General features: G+C 30.4%; 2 protein-coding genes across 2 annotated transcripts; one reads left to right on the forward strand and one right to left on the reverse strand.

Annotated features, from left to right (window-relative positions):
• Positions 1-1,292: 1,292 nt before the first annotated feature.
• On the reverse strand, positions 1,293-7,147 carry LOTGIDRAFT_128945 (hypothetical protein; the record flags this gene model as incomplete). The annotated part of the gene is made up of 10 exons (XM_009064505.1): positions 1,293-1,527; positions 2,829-3,075; positions 3,305-3,457; positions 3,740-3,944; positions 4,154-4,248; positions 4,391-4,463; positions 4,827-4,913; positions 5,095-5,332; positions 5,590-5,767; positions 6,997-7,147. 10 exons carry the CDS (start codon positions 7,145-7,147, stop codon positions 1,293-1,295), a joined length of 1,662 nt encoding a protein of 553 aa, XP_009062753.1.
• A 725-nt stretch (positions 7,148-7,872) lies between these two features.
• Positions 7,873-20,625, forward strand: LOTGIDRAFT_235330 (hypothetical protein; the record flags this gene model as incomplete). Its single annotated transcript, XM_009064506.1, has 22 exons — positions 7,873-7,965; positions 8,471-8,766; positions 8,959-9,107; positions 9,302-9,507; positions 9,792-10,163; positions 10,963-13,332; positions 13,656-14,340; positions 14,548-14,729; positions 14,979-15,049; positions 15,197-15,278; positions 15,550-15,675; positions 15,805-15,963; positions 16,244-16,336; positions 16,631-16,749; positions 17,134-17,204; positions 17,397-17,511; positions 17,933-18,041; positions 18,229-18,411; positions 18,656-18,780; positions 19,089-19,266; positions 19,474-19,581; positions 19,736-20,625. 22 exons carry the CDS (start codon positions 7,873-7,875, stop codon positions 19,820-19,822), a joined length of 5,979 nt encoding a protein of 1,992 aa, XP_009062754.1. The 3' UTR covers positions 19,823-20,625.
• Between the last annotated feature and the right edge of the window lie 279 nt (positions 20,626-20,904).

The following is a 20,904-nucleotide window of genomic DNA, read 5'->3' on the forward strand; positions in this document are numbered from 1 at the left end:
ATATAAGATGTCTAACTCACTATTTACTCATCTTCACATCTAGAACACAAATTAGGCATCCATTCACAACATTCTAAATGAAAATTCATCATAAGGTCAGTCATAAATAATGATTAAGACATATAAACTGGTAGAATTGAATTTTCTTGGAACTTCCCATCCCAGAATGAAAGTCTGCATCTGATCTATATTTAACGAGTATTATATACATTAACAAAGTCCTCTTGTATTTTAATCTTATCTTGATTATCTGTACCTATTAACAGCTGAATCAGATTTTGTACACTGAGTTAGTTACATTATCACATTCTGTTTTACTTATAATGTGCATTCAAAATTTGCTTTTGGTCTGAAGAGTAAATGGTTAAAATGAGGAATGGTGACTTAATAAGTTTTTGATCTGTATAACCCAGGACATAAATACCATAACAATACGAATTATTACATCATGATACATGATAATGAAGTTAATTTTATTTCTCAATAATAAATGGAATGATTTAATACTAACAAAATTTCAGCTATTCATATCATGATGTATATTTCTGAACATGTTTCAATGAATTATTTTACCATCATACTATAAGGCAATAATATGCTGATTCAGTATTTCTGTGAATAGAATCAATTTTTCTTTACTTTTAGCAATCTGTCATGAGAAATTTTCCAACTTCCTTTCAAGGCACCTGAGCAGATGAGAAAGATTTGTTTTGTCTGTTTCATCCTGTGGAAAATTAAATTATAAAGTAAATACATAAAACTTTGATTAATTTACTCATAATATACAAATTATTATAAAAGAAAAATAGTCATAAGAATATAAACATACAAAAGATGATTGCATATTAGTGTATATTAAAGTGTTTACATTATGTTTTAAATTTACACATCCATATTATGTGAGCTATATCAAAATGGCAGAAAACTAACAAATAATGTAAATATCTTTCACACCACACATCTTGGTTTTCAAAAATAAATTATATTTGGAGACATTTCTCTTGAAAAAATGAAAGGTAGAAACAAAAAAATCTGAAGAGTTGAAGCAATATAAAAAACATCCTATATATTTAGAAGTCAGTTTCAGCATGTAACCTCTGATCCAACAAACTGATATAATTACTACAATAAAGATTAAATAGTCAAGATTTTAGTAAAAAGGCAATTTCCACATATAAAGTGTTGATACATATCCGTACTTGTCCTTTTATCAACTAACTTAACACATTGTACAGTCAATTCTTCTTTTACTTCTTGTATATTAATATAAATCAATCACATTACAATTGTCTTCATGATCTCTTAAACAATCCTTTTATTTTAGCTAAAATTCCTTTTTTCTTGGATGGATCTAGTAGAGTAAAGCGTCTAGTTGTTAAATTATGTATAGATCCAAAAGCAATAGCTACAACAGTGCACGCTAAACATATCACATTATAAGGCATACTAAAGTCTGGAGTTGGTAGGGAAACTAATAATGTCTCTGTATGTAATCGTAAGAAGTAACTCTCTGAATCATCTTTAAAACTGGGGAAAGTAAAAAAGTATTTGTTAGTATTAAGTAGTACATTTTAAAGCCACATCTAATAATAAGTCAAATAAGACTGTACATAAACTGGAGTAGGGAACTGTAGTGAGACACCCACGCCATGTTTAATTAATGGAGATATTGGTACTGGTTAGTGCTGGCACCATATATTGGTGAATCAATGTAATGCAATACGATACAACAAAAAAATCGTAATTCTTTTAATTATTGGAAACTATTTATAAGTCTACATTACCAAATATCACAGTTACAAAGAAATAAAACAATATATACAGAAACTTTAAAGATAAAATGTTATTATATTACCCCATATTACGAAAGGTATCATGACATGTTTGGAAATACCCAGCACTAGTACTAGTCACTAACCGCAATTTGGTTAATGAATTATTTTTATCTAATTAAGTCAAAGTTATCATAAATCAGATTACAAAATTTTGTGTCCACAAAAAAAAAAAAAATTCTGATAATAGTACGATTTTAATATATTCATTTGTTTTTAATCCCAAATTTAAGCATAGGATTTAGAGAAAATTAAGCCTTGATTTTTTTTTTTTCTGACCAAATTGAAACATTTTACCCATACCCACTGTTATCATCTTTGTATGTAATCGTAAGAAGTAACTCTCGGAATAATATTCTTACAACTAGGGATAAAATATAAATTCTTATTATCAAGCAATATGTTCAAAAGCCACACTTATCACAGTTAAAACTAAAAAAAAATTACAATTTTACATAAACTAAAGTCTGGAGTTGGTAAGGAAACTAATAATGTTTCTGTATGTAATCTCAAAAAGTAACTTTTTGAATCTTCTTGAAAACTGAAACAATTTTATCTAATTTCAAAACATTTTCCTTTTCAGAATAGATATATCTTCATATTCAATTAAATCCAGTCCAGTTTGAGCCAAAGTTTAATAATGATCAGGGAATAATAATATGGTGACCACTTATGGCAAAATAGTTTGGACAGTTCAGACCAACTTCAAATTTACCTTTTTAAAATGTTTTTTTTTTCTTTATGTATGAGCATAAACATTCCCAATAACAAACTACACAGTAATGAATGTATATATATTCAAACAAAATTGGTAAGTTGACACCTTTTGATCACCTAATATTTCATGTGATATACGGTCACGCTATGGTTACTAGTAACTTGCAGAGACACCGATGTGCCATCACGATTATGTTAATTATGGAAGTGTTTTAAGACTAGATACAAACAAGAATTTCTTTGTTTTACAGATAATTAATATGATTTATAATTACTGACCTATTTTCTAGAACAGTAGAATACTGGGGAGGTGTGGTATAGTTGACTGATGTAGGTAATACAGTAGATAGTATAGCTGAACCAATATAAAAACCATGATTAGCATCTGGAGGATATTCTGTCCATTTTAAAAATGCTCTCTCAAAATCATAGCTAATTTTAGTGACAGAGTTGGCTCGTAATCTAAAAACTATTTCAAGATGATAAGGTCTGCCTCTATCTTTACCAGGTATATAATTAATTTTATCTGAAATAAAGTGATAAATCAACTAGTGAATCTTTCTTAACTTTTGCAAAGCACTCAAACTGAACCTTAATTTTCTGATATATGTGCATTTAATGTTTCATTAAAATCTTTTGATTCAAACCTATGTAGCAAAGAAAATGGGAGTTAAGTCTATAACAATATATTGCAACAAAATTAAGAAATTTATGTGCACAAAAATAAGGAGACTAAGTAAACAAGCTCTACTTACAAGGTTGTACCAGTGTTCCTTGATTTGATAATGTTAAAGATTTATAAAAGAACCTAGTAAACCATGGTAAAGTTTCCATATAGATAACTGTTAAATTACTATCTAAATTATTATAAATCAAACTAGTTACACCACCCTTCTCTAAACCATAACCTATCAATACAAATAATAACAAATTCTTTATTTTACACACAGTAGATAAATCTAGAACCATGACACCAAAGTGACATGGTCCTGTTTAACACTCATCCTATGGGAACAAACATAATTCATATCTGCTCTTTTATCAAACACTGATGGATGTCAACAGCTTCTCTGGACTTTTGCCAGTTATAAGCAACCTTTACAAAATATAACTACAAACAATGGTAGATTTTAACCTTCAACAAATACTGCTAATTAAGTGTGTAAAAAATACCTAATCACACAATCTACCTGTTATAAATCTTTGGGCAGAAACAGGTGGTTTAACTATATCAGTGTACTCTAGTGGTTTATCATATCTACTAGCTATATTAAATACACGACCATTAGCTGTCTGTAGACCTATATCATATACTGCATATTGTCTAGTATCATCACCTCGTTTAACTGTCTTTATACTATCAGCTTCAGGTGACAGAGTAAATATAGGATCAGGCTGAAATTATATATCTACAGATACAAATACAAGTAAGTAGCCTTATACATATTACAAAGTGCAAATTCAGTCTTATTCACACAACTTAATCTAATTTATTTGTGTCACTTTTCAGAAATCATTCTTCAAAATTTAACTACAGTACAACAATAAATATTAGATAAAGTATCATTACTAAATCATAATTCATCATAAAGTTTATTACTCACTAAATTACTAGTGATATCTACAAATATTTTACTGGAAGTTGTTAAAGGACAACGACTTGACAGGAAATCACCAAATATTTTCTTTAAACTCCAATCTAAAAAAAGAAAGTATGCCACAGGATATTCTCTTATTGGTCAGTATTCAATTTAGAGATCAAGACATAACATAACATAAAATAACATTACATTTATACATTAATATAAATATGGTTAAAATACCTTGATAGCCATTGGTACTGCTGGTTACTGGATCAAATACAACTGATAAACTTTGACTTAGTTCAATACTTGTTTCCTTACACTCAGAATTCTGAAAACACAAAACATCTATATCTTTCGTTTAATTTTTTTTTATTAGTTTTTATTTTTAGAATGTCACTTCACAGTAGGCTCCAACGACCAGAGTCTTAAACATTCGTCAAATTAACCTTTCGATCTAACCTGATGCTTTAACCAATCAAATTCAACTGGGTCAATTTGGAACATCCAATGAAAAGGCATGTGTTCTATTTCACTTTCAGTGGACTTGATAAACTAGTCTATTGCTCCTGAAATACACCTTTTGATTGCGCCACAAAACGCCAACACTGGAGAAGGCGTAAATTTGATTGTTCAAAGCAAGTCCTATCTATCTCAATATGTTAGATGATAAATAAAATCTGTAATAACTTACTCTACAAACTGGTCTCACATGTAAACCAAGGGAATGATAATTAGCATCATAGAGTTTAATTGCTTTAAATAAACTTCCCAATCCAACCTATAAAATATAACAGAAAACTGACATAATCAATTAAAATGTCGAGTGTTTCCAGCCTTTACAAAAGAAAATTCCTTTAAAGATATGAAATTTATGAAAATAATGAAAATTAATATCACACAATATGACTATATTGTTTCCTTTCACGTACACATCCTTAAATTTAAACAAAAATATTCACCTTTGTATTACAGGGTAATAGTTTTTTCCAAGGAGTAAGATTTTCTGTACAGACGATTTCTCGTGGTAATGCACCATATCTGATAAATCTAGAGAAACTAGAATAACCCTCAGAAGCCACTCCATGTGGTCGGAATGACCATCTTGGTGCAACTGTTGATTTGGAATCAAGGAAATTCAAAGAAGAACAAAAGTGGCCTGATAAAGCATTCACTAATTCTGACCAGGTTTCATCTATGCTGAAATACAGAATATTATAAATTCATTGTTTAATTAGTTCTTGGATGGAGGAGAAAAATAAATTCTTTTATCGCAAAACATAATCAGTTTTGATTTCTCTTATTACCATAATAATTTTATAAAGCATAAAATGTTATGTGTTATTTAATATGGTAATTGTTGTTAAATTATCTTATATAACTATTGCCTATAATTATAAATTAATATGGCTCTACCAAGAAAAAGTCCTGAACTTGAGCTACTTTTCAGTACATACTTTGTAATGGTTGGCTGAAACCAAACCCACAATTCTGCACCAGGTGGAGCACTTGTTACAGGATATCCCCATTTATCATGATGCCATAAACCTTGGGTTTGTGATAGATGAAGTTCTTGTACTTTATATGTCGTTAAAACATCACCAAGTGACTTTGGAAATAAACCATAGTGTTTGACTAAAATAAAAAATTTTTTTAATAATTTTATGTAAGTTTTTTGAATTTATTCAATTATTTTATGAGAATTGGAATAGCTGCCTCAAATGGTACTGATAGTCTTAGAATATCTTTACGTTAATAAAAATATACACATGTCTTCAAAATTTGTTTTTACACAGGCCCATTTTTCAGCCAAAATCTATAAATTTTTTTTGGGCTTGAAATTCTAGGAGGAAAAGTGGTTCTTTTCAATGTAAACTTACAAAAAATTATATTCACATCAATGCAAAAGCATGCTAAGCATAACCGTACTATTTTGAGGCTGTTATTCTAATTCTCATAAAAATAATGGACAAAATTAGAAAAACTTTTTACTTCGCTCAGACAATAGGTCAATATACATAATTAAAAAAATACGAGCATGTTCCGGAGCTAAAAGGAGAGCAATATACATGATTTTAATTTTTAAAACAGATTTGGGTCGCTGAAATTGAGCTTTAAAGGAATAGAACGTCTTAGAATAAACTTGTCCTACGGCTAATATTTGTATTTAATAGCGACCATTGGTTAAACAAGTATGCATCCCACACTTCATCAATGTTGCAATAACGGCAATAAAACTATATTCAGAATTTAAACAAACAAGTGAGCAACCGATGAATCCGTTCAATTTAAATAAAAGAGTCTGGGTAATCAACGCTAAAACAGGGAAAAAGAAAAGCCAATCAATGTGCAAGCGCAAAATGACAATCATCTTCCAGTGTATACAAACAAACTTTGCCAATGATTGATTTTCGTTGAAAATTGTGTCAGTGGTGGAGAAATCATTCTAAATGATATGATTTGCTTCTTCTTGGTCTTCTGTGAATTTATATATCGTACAATCTTCAAAAAATGTTTGAAACGCCATGTGAGAGTACTTCCCCTTATGATCACAGCAGATTTCCAAGATTCACAATTTGAAAACACTTAGTGGATGTATTCAGCATTTTATAAATAGTTGCTTGATTTTTTTGGATTTATCGGATTTATAATTGTAGAAGGATTTTGATGTTTATTTATGACCCCAGTCCACTGATGCCGAGTGATGGATATGTAAAGTTTAAGTGAAATTAAAATTTAAAGTACTTTCTAAGACGATCTATTCCTTTAATATGTACAATAGCATATATTGTGGTTATTAATTCTTTCACACTTGAAAATCTCATGTTTGTAGAATATTTCGGATTAAAGAAAATAGCAATTACATGAATCCGGTTGATCCAAACTTTCATCCCATTTTGTTGTGAATTGAAAATGAAAATAAACATGTCCACTTGGCAGAGGCTTGATTAATAACTCCTCCACATGACTGTCAACTAATATTGCCACAGATTCCCCAAGTAATGTGGAAATCATACAAAATACAAAATTTATTAATTTCATCTTCGTGGAAGCTGACATATTTACAGCTTCGGACTGAAAATGTAAACAATGGGAGAAATGACGTCGAGAAAAATTAAGAAAGAAATAATTTGAATAAGAACATTTCAAAGAGAATATTTTTAATGTAGAATGTCTTATATCATAATATAATATTTTAAAATAAATATTCTTTTCATATTCTAAACAATTTTATCCAATAAGCGTCAGTAATGCCCGATTGTTAGTAGCCCGAACCAGTCCGCAAAAGTTGAAAGAGTTATTTATTTTCATCTTTTACCGGTGTATTTTATTGTAAAAGATTGATCAAATCTGTCAATGTTTTTCTGTAAAAATCAATTAACCCCATTTTAACAGTAAGACATGTCTTAATTATGACTCATAATCTCTAGAATTAACGATTTTGGTGGCAGAATTACTGCAATTGATCTACAAACTCGCTTACCTATCAAAGGGTTTGTTAATCCGAAACATTCCGTGATTATATAGAATTTTAGACACTCTTGCCTGTTGTCTGACACTGATACTTCCACTTTTAATAGAATTAATAGAGAATATTGTTTGATGATAAATCTATATAATTGAAACTTTTGATTCTTGATTCAAAATGATACAACATAACAAAATGGGAGGGCACATCAAAGACAGTAATATGTGACCTAAAAAAATAGTAAATTAGAAAAGTATTTATATTTCAGGAAATGGTTGGCAAGCGCCCGTGCACTCAAGGTGGTAAAAAGCATACACCTTCAAGTCCTCGAAGACCTAAGAGAAATGTACCAGTTAAAACTATTGTAAGGATTTAAACTTCATTTATTTGTCTATATTGTAGTTTGAACTAAGATTTACTCTCTCACTACATTGAGCTCTGAATTGAATTTTTTTTCTCATTTCATAAATATTAAAAATAAAATTTTCAACTGTATGCCATTTTTCTAAAAATGTCTTCGGTTCCATAGAAATATAAGGTTAAATGATTTTACTTTTAAAAAAGACACACTTTCCTTCCAGAAAATTCACATGAAAATTCCCCTTTGTAAAATCATGTTTACAATTAATAAATTTTCCAGTGGTTGACATTTTTAATCAATCTATCTCTCAGTAGTATTTTGTAGTTGATATTTCATTTCATTCGAAAATGATTGGCAAAAGTCAATTCAGCAATCATTGTAGTCAGAGGGTAGATGATTATAATTGTATTTGCAAGCTACTATAACTCCAATTCTACTAATTGTATTTGATAAACATTTTGGTTATTTTTTTTTATGATAAATTTATGTTGTGTTTTTTTTTCAATAGGATGACACGGTAGGGCTTTCTAAGAAAGAAGAAAAAGAATTGAAGAAGGCGTTGTATGCTTCCCTTCAAGAAACCAAATTAAAAGTGACTTATACATATGAAAAAGTTATTGATAAAAGGCACTCTGGAAGTAGACATGGATCGCAATCTGCACCAGCATCACAGACAACAAGTCGCAGAACAAGTACTGTTACATCTAGTAGTACTACTACCAGTATGGATGAATCAAGTCAAGATTCTGTCAAGTCTTACACTAGTACTAATACAACTGCTACATCTACATTAGAACCTATTAGGTATTAAACCATTTACTGTTACTCATTATATATTGTATGTCATGGAGCATACCATTTACAGTTATTTTTATGACTGCAATTTTCAGAAAAGACATTTTGAAGTAAAATTTATTTTGGTGTTTAAAATTGTGGATATCAATTTTCTGAACTTGTTAAAATATATATTGACAATATTAAACTTTTTGCTTTCAGAGCCAAGGTTCATGCACAACGTAAATTTGCTCAAGGTTCTTTACCTGTGACACCCAGCACAACGCCAGTTAAAACAGTCACATCACCTTTTAAACTTCTTCCCAAAACTCCCAAAACCGAAGATTTCATAACATTTCTTTGTTTAAGAGGTAATAATTTCAATGTGCAACTTTTTAGTGCTTAAGGTTTTTATGTATATGGCAAACGTAGAATATGTTATGACCTGTTTGATTGCTTTTTGCATTGTCCTTAGTTTCATAAATATGAATGTAACAATAATGAATGATCCAGACTTTGTATACTTTGTGTCTTATATATTATATATTTTCAATTCCTAATCCAGGTACATCAGTTCTTCCACCACATTTAGATTTTCTCAAATATTCTGGAGATGAGTCTAATGAATCAAGTAAAGCTGAGAGTAATAATTCATGTAAACAACCACCAACACTAGGTGTTAAGGGAGAGGAAATAACTCGTGAATCCACACCAGAATCCTCTAGTGCCAGTAGTAATGATGAACTTTATCAATTACATACACCTTCTCCTGTAAGTTTTTTGCGATAATAAGTTAGATAAATGAACACCTACAAATCTGAAGCATGGATCTAAAATATGATCTCTTGGAAACGGAAATCATAAAGAGAAAGAATGTTAGCCTCAGCCAATATAATGGATATATCAATGTGAACCATTTCCGACTTAAGCAGAATTGGTACGGTAAGAGCTCAAAATGAGTTTCTTAACTTCAACTCTATTAGTGGAAACAAAATACACACATTTGGTTCCATATTATTTAGATTTATCAGAATATCTTCCGATATTTTTTCCAGAGTACAAGAAATGGTGGAATAAGTAGTGCTTTAAGGAAAGCAGCAAGAGCAAGTGCCAGTACTCCAGAAACTAATCGTGGTATAGTTTCTTTAAGACAAGGTTTATCACGTAAAGCATCCAGTTTGGCACAAACACCCCCATCATCTCGCTCACGTTCTTTATTATCAACTCCTGATAAATCATCACGTTCTGGTAGAAAACACAGTTCATTATCATCCAAACAAAGACTAGGTGTTAAACGATTAACTAAAAGTTTTTCTAATTATTCCCCTAAGAGAAAAGAAGCAAGTATACAGAAATCTGCCTCTACCTCAAAACTTGGTTCCAAGAAAAATATGTTTGGAAGAGAAAAAAAAAGAAGACAAATTAAGGTAGGTATTTTTTTTATATATCATACAAATGACTGGTAGATCTTCTGAGATGTGCCTTTGGCTTCAATAATGCTGATATTGTGTGATATATCTAATGATACTTTTCTGCATAGGTCATTCATTTCTCTTTTTAACAACCCCTTTCTATGTCGTCACTTTCTATTCTTACATAACCTTAAAGTAGCATCTCGTATATTTAGCATGTTTAATTAATGTAGCTCCTTTTTAAATAGATATAAAAATAATATCACCTGGACATCAATTTTCAAATTCTTGACTTAAAGGGAAAGTTTAGACATTATTTTGACCAATCATACCTTATTCTCAGAAACCCGAATTTTTTAGCTGAGCCAATCAGTAATAGTGTTCACATTTAACTGTGTTCAGAATGATCTACATTTGATAGTTAAAAAGACAGGTTAACTTTTCTTGAGACACTGCCATATTCATAAAATCTATGGAAATAGAAAAAGAAGTTCCTAGTTTGAAATAATTTTTGAATGAATTATGCGACTTTTGTCATTTCTAGTACTTCTGAAGGCTATTAACATATATTCAAGACTCAAATCAACCCACCCTTTAAGATAAATCCAGATTTTGGAAAATACTTTAATGCAATTGGTTAATATAACCAAGATCATTTTTGATGATTGACCAATTCAAACAATAGAATGTTTAAATTATATTTAGTTAAGTTTTTGTGAATTAGGTCCAGCTCTGTATATCTATATAAACTTAATGAACTGCGATGTTTTGCACATTATTTCCAATTCACTCAACTCACTAAACACTTTTTTAGGTGAAGTCTTGCAAATGTTGTTTTGCTAGAAATTCAGAGAAAAAATCAGTTCATTTTGATTCAGTAACTGTTATTGAACCTAGTGATTTCTCAGGTGAATCTGGTGATGATAGATTTTCAGATCCATCAATACAACCCCTGCCAGTAGATTCTGAAACTGAAGATCAGGAGATCATCTTTCATAATATATCTCATGAGAATGATAATAAGGGTGGAGAAAAGATGGAATATAGAAATCCTGGTGACAACGGTAAAAAATCAGAGAGAAATTTCAAGGTGACTCTTTTATCAAAGCTTGTCAATGACAAAAATGAACATTCAGTATGGAAGACACAAAATGATAAAGGGTTGGACTGTCAGTATAATTTGAATGATAGTGGCACCTTGAAAATAGATAAGAATTTAACTAACCCAGACGATTTACCAGAGAGTTTATCTGGTTTCCGTAACTTTAAAGAAAGCAATATAACATCATCTTTATTGGATGACGACAATTCCTTTCAGTACGGAATAAGTAATACTGAATCCAATTTTACTCAAATTAAGACGCAAAATACCAACAACATTTCTTGTGACAATGATTTGGAAATAATCACAGGAAATCTGAAAATCAAGCATTCAGACAAAACTGATTATACCAATGTAATTGAGAATATGCCTGCATATAACAATGTAATGTCAACCAGTCAATCAGTTAGACCTGAAGAAACTTTACACAAGATAAGCCAGCTTTCTTACTCTCCATTCAGTGATTATGGAAGTGAAAGAAATATTGTTACATCTACAATAACTACAGATGTTTCTTCTATCAATATCACAGATGGTTCACAGCCTTATTTACCCTCTTGCGACTATGAAAATGGTAAGAAAAGAAGAGGACCTTTTGAAAGAAGTCACACTTTAAAAACTGGTTCCCAAGAAAACGCCCTGCATATTTCACGATCATGTTCCCCTTTTACTGATAATGGAAGTGGAAATAAATTTCTAGGAACATCCAATATTACTTCACTTTGTGAATCCTTATCACCTCAGTCTTTCAGTGTACAGGTTACAGATCATAGTCAAGAACCTTTTTTTTTAAAGAGAAGGAGAAGCCAAGAAACTAGAATGAGAAGAAGGTTTTTAGCTGAAAGTGATTGTGATAGTTCTGGAACATCAGAAAAGATTTATGAATCACTTGGGTCAATTTCACAAGATTTAGAAAAATTAAGACAAGCAAGTAAAATGAATACTACTGAGGCAAGTGAAGATTATAAGGAAAATCAAAATAGTGAAAATGAGGTATTCAGTTATGAAGAGTTTGAAAATGGATTGATGAATATTTCTTTCTATGATGCTAATCATTGTAACTCCCCAGTAACTGATGCTGCTATATCCTTTAACAGTACTGAAGATTTGGATATCAGTGATCCTGAAATAGAGTTCAAATCACCTCCGGCTCAATTTATTCTCACCTTTGAAAAGGATAAATCTTCCAAAAGCATAGATGAGTTGCCAGTTGAAAGAGATGGATACCTTTCACCAGTGTTACCTCAATCAGAAAGTCTAGATATAGATATGAGTGACAGTGCACAAGATTCTCCATGTATGAAGAAAGCATCTTTGAGTAGAAACGAAACAGAATGGCAGTTGATGTTTAAAGAAACAGAGTCTGGTCAAGTTAAAGTTATTGATACACAAATAGATATGGATGGATCTGTAGTAGATGATAATGAGTCTATTGTAAAAGATAACTCCTGCTCACCTGTATTTGCTGGACCTGGTTGTTACGATTTACCAGCATTTAAATCCAGGGATAGAGAGATTGAATCAGATGTGAAAAACACAGAAGAAGAAAAATATTATAAGCCTATTAAACCTAATATTACCTGCAATATTTGTCCAATTATAGCTACAGCACAGTTCACTCCCTTGCCTGCACCACCTCTGTCTATTTATAGATCTATACAAAACATACCGCTGTCCTTACCATATTCTACAGATATTGGACAGTTGTCTCATCAAGTTGTAAAAGGAGGAGGTTATACAACTAAAGGCAATTCGCCATTGAATACGAAAACAGTAAACAAGGATATAAGAAAGTCTGAAAAGCTAAAATCTACATCTGTGAAAAAAACTGATGAATTGATAAAGGAAGCAAAAGATCTTAGCAGCAAGAGTAATAACTCTCAAATCCCTGGAGCCCTGGTTTCAAACAATTCTAAGAATCTAACAAATGTAAAGGATGTAAATGTAAAGGAGACTCCAAAAGAGAAGAGTTTTAATAATCACCAGTATTTTACCAGACTAAAGAAAGTAACCACTGGAGATGATCAACCATTGTTACTTCTACCGTCTCCTCCTATTTTATCTTACCCTATTCTAACTCAGGTATCATTGCATGTGTTTTCAATTATCATCATGGAAAGGTGTGGGGCCTCTTACAGCCTTTGAATAGTTTGCTAGCCTGTAGCATACTGCTCTTGCTTTTAGATATTGTATTTTTGTGTGTAAATGACAAATCACTATTTCTCACAATATTCCAAGCTTTCTATATATATTTTCTGTAGAAGGCTAAGGTTATTCAAATACTGTACTCTCTTTCAAAAAAACTGATGTTATTGGTTATTGATGTAAACAAAATTAGGGCTTGACATTGGCTTTAATAAAAAAAAAATTTTAAAAATGTATTAAAATTTTTTGACATTTTGTAGGATAAGAAGTCATCTGAACCATTAAGAAAACGAAGAATGAAATCAGAGGATGTTGATTGTAAAAGAATGGGTGGAAGACAAAGTCGAAGGTCAAGTACATCAGATTCATTATCCCTGTCCCTTGATAGTGGATTACGAGGCAAGAGAGCCACCAAGTCTAGATCAGAAAGTCTGGATTCTAGATGTTCTCCTTCAAGAAAAATACCAAAGAGACGTAGCAGTTCGCGTGTTAAATCTTTAACACATCAAAGAAGATTACAACATTATGAAAGTGATCATGAAATTGATGATGAAGAAGTGTTTGTTCTTATTGATGACCTGGATTCTGACAATAAAAAACGTGGCAGGCCTAAAGGTTCTAAAAATAAAAAATCTCTTGGAATGGCCATGTCAACACGGCGTTCAGTATTTTTACAGAAATCTGCCAAAAAATTAACTTCTGCAGGGAAATTAGCCACAAAAAGGAAAATAGCAGCCATGAATACTTTAAAGAAATCCTCAGTTAAAGAACAAAAGAAACTTTCTAATATGATAGAGAAAAGACGTCATATAAAGTCTACTAGTAGTGATACTAAAGACAACAATGTACGTAGTAAATCCTTAGATCAGACAAATAAAACTTCTAGAATCAGAAATAGTCCCAGTACCAGTAAAACTTCTCCTAGATCAACTCGCAAAACATCAGGTATGTTAAGTGCAGATTTTCAGAATTTTAACCATAGGTCTTGATATTAAACTTTACTTATTCAGACATATTTCAGATTTCAAAACTTCAGTATATACGCTGAAAATCAAGTCAGTATAGTCATTTAAATGGATTAGGGGAACCATTTGAATATTATGAAGTAGTCATTTTTCTTCTTTTTATTTTATAAGGGCTGTCTATTTTTAGTGTCCCCAAAAAGAATTCCTCCAGAAGGTAGAGCAAGCTGGAGATCAGAGATACTGGTAGATATACCAGTTTATCATCCGACTGATCAAGAGTTCCGTGATCCACTGACTTATATAGAAAGTATTAGATCTGCTGCTGAACCTTTTGGAATGTGTAAAATAGTACCACCACCAAGTTGGAAGGTTAGTTGTTAAAAATAGTGATGAATAATGATGAAATATGTTTTAAAAGGTTCTATAACAATCAAATGATTATAAAACATTGGGGATAACCTGACATGCAAATAAAGGAAATTCTATAGCCCCGTTAAGAAACATTATGGGATATGATGTTCTTTGCAAGCCCATTTAGGACAATAACATGTAGGTCTAATAGCCATTGCTGTCATCTGAAAAGAGTGAAATATAAATATAATATATGATATTTTTCAGCCTGATTGTAGAATTAATGATGATATGAGATTTACAGCACAAGTTCAATATTTACATAGACTTTATAAACGGTATGTAGTTGTTTTCATTACTGATGATATTCAAGAATATAACAGAATGATATGATTTTTCCCAAATTATTTTATAGATTTCATTGAAGTTTTGTATTAAATCTATTAATTCCAGATTTTGTAAAGAAATTAATTTATTTATTTCAGATGGGGTCCAAATGTTGAGAAAACAGAATGTATATTAAAATATTTACAGAATATTGGTGTAGATTTTGATTCCATTCCAAAGGTAGGTTAACATCGTCATCAACATGAAATAGAATGATTATATATATGCAAATTCTTGAATTTAAGGCATCTTCTAGCATTATTAGATTATACTGCAGAGGAGAGATTGGTATTGTAATACTGTCAATGGTTTTTATTATAATGCAGTTTTCATGATTTATGTAACTGGAAGAGACGCCTGTTAGTTTTGACATTTACTCAATGAAACCAATGTCTGAACTTTCATGGATCATTATATCTAAAATTCTGATTTCACATTTTTATTTTGACAGATTGGAAGTGTAGATTTGGATTTACCTAAATTATCTCAAATAATACAAGATCATGGTGGAATGCAGAATGTTATAGATAAGAAAAAATGGATCAAAATAGCTGATCTTCTTAACATTCCTAAAATGGTGAGAGTTCTGTCACTATAATATTTTCAAATTTAAGATCTGCACTGTTTAAATTCTTTCAAAGCTTGAAATTGGGTGTATTTGTCTAATTTCAGTATGAGATATTTATAAGAGTTGTATTTATTGCAGGCAGTTGATAGAGGTACCAAACTATTTGATGCTTATTGTAAATATTTATTACCCTATGATACATTGAGTCCAGAAGAAAAGCGTAAGGTGAAACAACAAGTTTTAACTGAGAAACAGAAGAAAGAAGAAATGAATGAAATAGATGATGGTGTAGTCAAGGTAGGTTATTACTATTGATTTAGAATTAGTCTGCTACTAATCATTTTAATAATATTTGGTAAGGATAAGATCAAATATGAGAAACTATGAATTCATTTACGAAACAAAGAGTCAATTGACAAGTGATGGTTTCAGGGGTGGCAGAAACTTTGTGCGGTTGGGGAAGCAAGAGTAAGGTTAGTAAGGAGGGGCTCCCTGTACACATGACTCTGGTGCCATCTTGATAGAAAACTTTTTCATTGAGTGATTCTATCCATAATTTTATATTTTACATTTTTAGGGGAAATCTAGTCCATTAAGTGCCTTTATTAGAATAGCAAGAAATGTCCATTCTATGTGGTTTAAAGATGAACCAACTGTTGAACAAATGGAGGTAGGTAATGTTACGTTATCTGATATTTATAGCGATGATTAACACCAAGATAAATTACGGTAACTAAAATGGTGAATAATGTTGTCAAAATAGTATATATAGTAGAACAGTAACTTTTAAGAGCAGTGTGATAACTCAGGGGTTATGTCAAATAAGCAATAACTAACATGGTCTTGAATTTTCTTTAAGAAAAAAATGTTCTTTGCATTAGGATTTGTCAAATAATTTATGAATTATGTTTTTGTCTGTGACCCATGTTAATCAATAATGTGATATTTAAATAATGTGTTCTAGAGTGAATATTGGAAGATCTTAGATGAAGGTAAAAAACATGTTGTAGTTCAATGTGGTCATGTTAATACTAAAACACAAGGTACAGCCTTTCCTACAAGACATGACAATTCTTATACCAGGTGAAACTTAATATATCTTTACTTATTCATTACATTTCACTTTAAACTGATTAGAAACATATTAGAAGTTGAGTTTTTCAACTGAGAAAGAAGAAAAAATTAAATCATTTTGCATTTTATCAGTAGGCTTAGAAAAAAACGATTTTTAATTCCTGGATTAAAGTATCAAAGCTATGGTCATGAAATTCTAACCTCATAATAATAGATATATTAGACACAAATATTAGCTTCACAGTTTCAAAGTGATTCGACTTATGAAGCTTTTTTTTTTGTCGAAAATGTCTTATGTATTGATAATTGCGAGTTTAACATATAACGATCTTATGATCTACATATGAATTCAATTTATTGTCATATTATTAATTTCATAATGTTTATTTTCAGACATAGTTGGAATTTGAATAATTTACCACAGAATTCTAAATCATTGTTAAAGGTTTTAGGGCCAATTACGGGTAAGTTTACAAAATATTGGTATGCCGAGTTATTGGAAATTCAAAGATAATTTGTGTCAAGATCGAAGACTCATTTATATCATACATACTTAATGTAATAAGAGTAAGAAAACCACGTTTAATTTTCTGATTAAGAAGTTGATAACAAACTAGAGTAAGTAATAATAATTATATAGTTATAATATCTTTCAGGTACAACTATACCTACATTACATATTGGTATGTTATTTGCTACATCTTGTTGGAGTTGTAACCCCCATAATTTACCTTATATACAATATTTACATACTGGTGCTGATATAGTATGGTTAGTATCAATTACTTCAAATATTGTAAAAACTATCAAGTGACTATATTTTTTTACTGAATCTACTTATAAAAAAAATTGATCCCCCATCTGATTACTTAGGCACCAAATTTTTGAAATTTTTCTTGGAGATGAACCCCCAAGACACTCCATGAAAGGGTTGCAACAATGAAGTTTCCACAACACTTCCTGGTTTGGAATCTCAACTTCAACAGTTGTCCCCCTTTAAGTTAGTCTGCCCTCAAATTGTAGTTCAATGAGACTGGTGCGGTCATTGGTTGCAGCATGTTCCAATATTCCCTTCTTAGATACTTTACAATTATACCATAAGATTTCACTGAAACACTGTTATTAATAGTTTCAGTGATTTTTTCCCTGTATATAGACGATACAAAATGCAACTGAGATGTTCTATTTCTAGGTATGCTGTATCAAAACAACATGAATCTAAACTGAAGGAAGCAATGTTAAACTTAACTCCAGATTTAATCAGTGAAGATCCTCAGTGGCTGAAAGAAGATGTTGTAATGGTCAGTATGTTAAATATGTAAATTTTTGATTCATTTTGTGCAGGATCCAGGAAATGTTCCAGGATTATTTTTAAGATTATCAATCTGAACTGGTCGAAGTAATTGGATTCTCTTTTAGTAGCTTAATTATTATTATCAATATTTCCATCACCATAGTTTTGAGTTCGTGATTCTTTGTATGTTCCAGATAAAGCCAGAATTACTATTAGAGAAAGATGTACCAGTTGGTAAATGTATTCAGAAACCACAAGAATTTGTTGTCATATTTAATAAATCATTTACAGCTACTGTTAGTTGTGGTTATAATGTATCTGAATCAGCTCATTATGCTACTACAGATTGGTTACCTCATGGTATACAGGCAGCACAAGTAATTACTATTGCACTTTGGCAGTGTTTCCTTCATTGCACACAACAGGGTGTTGTGGTTTCCTTAAACTTGGTATTTCATTTCATTTTCACTGGTATTAACTACACTATGATATTAATGGTAACTTGTTTCTAACCAGGTAGTGCTTGTTAATCAAAGTCTGCTTTCACTTTTGGAGAATCCAAAGTTAATTCTAATATATTATACTGTACAGATATACAGTCTAAATCATTATGTATTTTAGGATTTAAATGGTAGTTTTGAAAGAGAATTATTTTCTATGGATGCTTTGTTATATAATCTATGTACTAGTGATTCTACAGATAAAGATGTTTTATCTGTGGCCTTTGATTATCTTGAGAAAATTATGTGAGTATTTCTTTTGGTTTGCTGAATTTCTAACATAAAAAAGCAAGTTTTTAAAATTTCATCATTATTTTCACAATCAGCAAATACTTTGAGTCATTCCATTAAACCTTTTTCCCCAAGTTATATTAAGTGAACCATATGGCTTTAGGGTAATGTCACATCAAATAGCACGGAACACTTCCAGTGGCATTAGTATATATCAAAAGAACATGTAACCAATAGATGGTCTCTGGAGTTGAAAAGTTTTAAGTTTGATCTTGATTTCCAATATGTGCTAAAAGAATTAAAATTCGTTATATATATGACAGTACAGAAGAGATTAGTTTAAGAAGACAAGTATATGATAATGGATTAAAGATATTTGAGAGAATGGCGATATGTGATGATATAATGATGTCAACATATCCTAGAAAACGTCAACAAGATTTATTAGAATGTGATGAAAATATCTGTGATATCTCAAAGAAAATTTGTTATTTATCTATGGTAAGATACAAATTTGTTTTCTAACTATCTGACTTCTGTCATGTACAATAGAATTTTACAGAATGTTAAGAACTCATTCTCAGAACTCTTATTTTTGATTAAGTTTTGTTTTCACATTTATAAAGATGTTTGACATGGAACAATTCATATTACTGTACAGTGAATTAAAAATCAATTCCATGTAAATTGCATGATTTTAAATTTTAGGTAATAAATGATGTTGAGAAAACTACTCTATGTTTAAAGGAAGCTTTACAACACCTTGGTAAAAAGAAGAATTTAAAATCATGGAGATTACTATATAGATATACTGATGTAAGATTTCGATTATTTTTCTAGCTTTAATTGTTCTTATCTTAGTTTGAAGTTGACTTTGCTTAAAAATTTGAATAACAACCAGAAACTTGACTGTTGTGGGCATTTTATTTAAGAAATTCAATAATACTAGAATGTGTAATCTCTACTTCAGGAGGAATTAAAGCAAGTTTTAGAAAATACAAAGAAGAAATTGAATGATACCCCAAGTAAAAGAAGAATATCAAGAAAATTTGAATAATATCTGCTATCTGTGTTCAGTTTTGTTATTTCTGTTCTTTTAAAAGCATATTTTAAAATTTTTTTGTTGATGGATGTCATTTGATTTCATTTTTAAGATGGCAGTTCTTTTATGTATTTTATTTTTGTTTTACAGTATCGTTTGGGATTCTTGAAATAAACATTATTGTATGGCAGTATGTATTGTCTTGTAGAGACGTTTGTACATCTTGAGGTCTCAATGCAAACATGAACAGTCCACTATTTTGTGGTAATTTGAATGGTAAAGAAACTATTCTTGAAAAGGTTTGTGAAGTGCAGGGAATGAGGATGTAATTGTTTAACTGAAGTTACATGTAATTAATGTTTTGATATGATTGTTGTTATTAAGAATAACGTTTGTTTGAATGTTTTTATTATGTATGAGTCTCTATGTTATGATAATGTGTCATTTGTAAAACAATTTATTGAGTACAACATCTGCCGTATTAATAATCTATTGCTGAGGGTATTGAAATTTCGAAACGCTTGTTCTAAAAGTATTTTGATATTGTTGCAATTGTTTGACTCCATTTTGTATCTGTTTTTTTTTTTAAGGTAAATGTTTTTAGAATGTTGTTATGTATTTAACTTTTTGATTTTCATTGTAACAAGGGAAGTTACTGTTGGATATTTTTATACTGATTTCATATAATGTTTTTGATTCATTTATTGTAATAATTTATCATAACCATTTCCTACTGATATAGGGCCCAGATTATTGTATGACTTGTTTACTATTCAGTACACTGACAAAATGTCTCAATAAATCATTTTTTAAAAAAATAGTGTAAGCTTATCTATGTACATACTGAGACACTTCCAAACATGAAAACAAACAGTTTATATTTCAGATAGCATAATCATACTAATATAGGTTACCTCTCTCACTTCCTAATTTACCATGATTCCAAATAAACTGATTATGTTTGGAAATGCTTTGACAAAATAAATCACTTAAGCTAATAGCCAAGCAAAGATATTTGTGCACATCTTAGTTGGATTCGAAACTTAACATGAGCAATATATTGGTTTTTGGGGTTTGAATAAAAAGCAATTAAAAGT

Source organism: Lottia gigantea (assembly GCF_000327385.1).
Source record: "Lottia gigantea unplaced genomic scaffold LOTGIsca_63, whole genome shotgun sequence".
NCBI lineage: Eukaryota > Metazoa > Mollusca > Gastropoda > Lottiidae > Lottia > Lottia gigantea.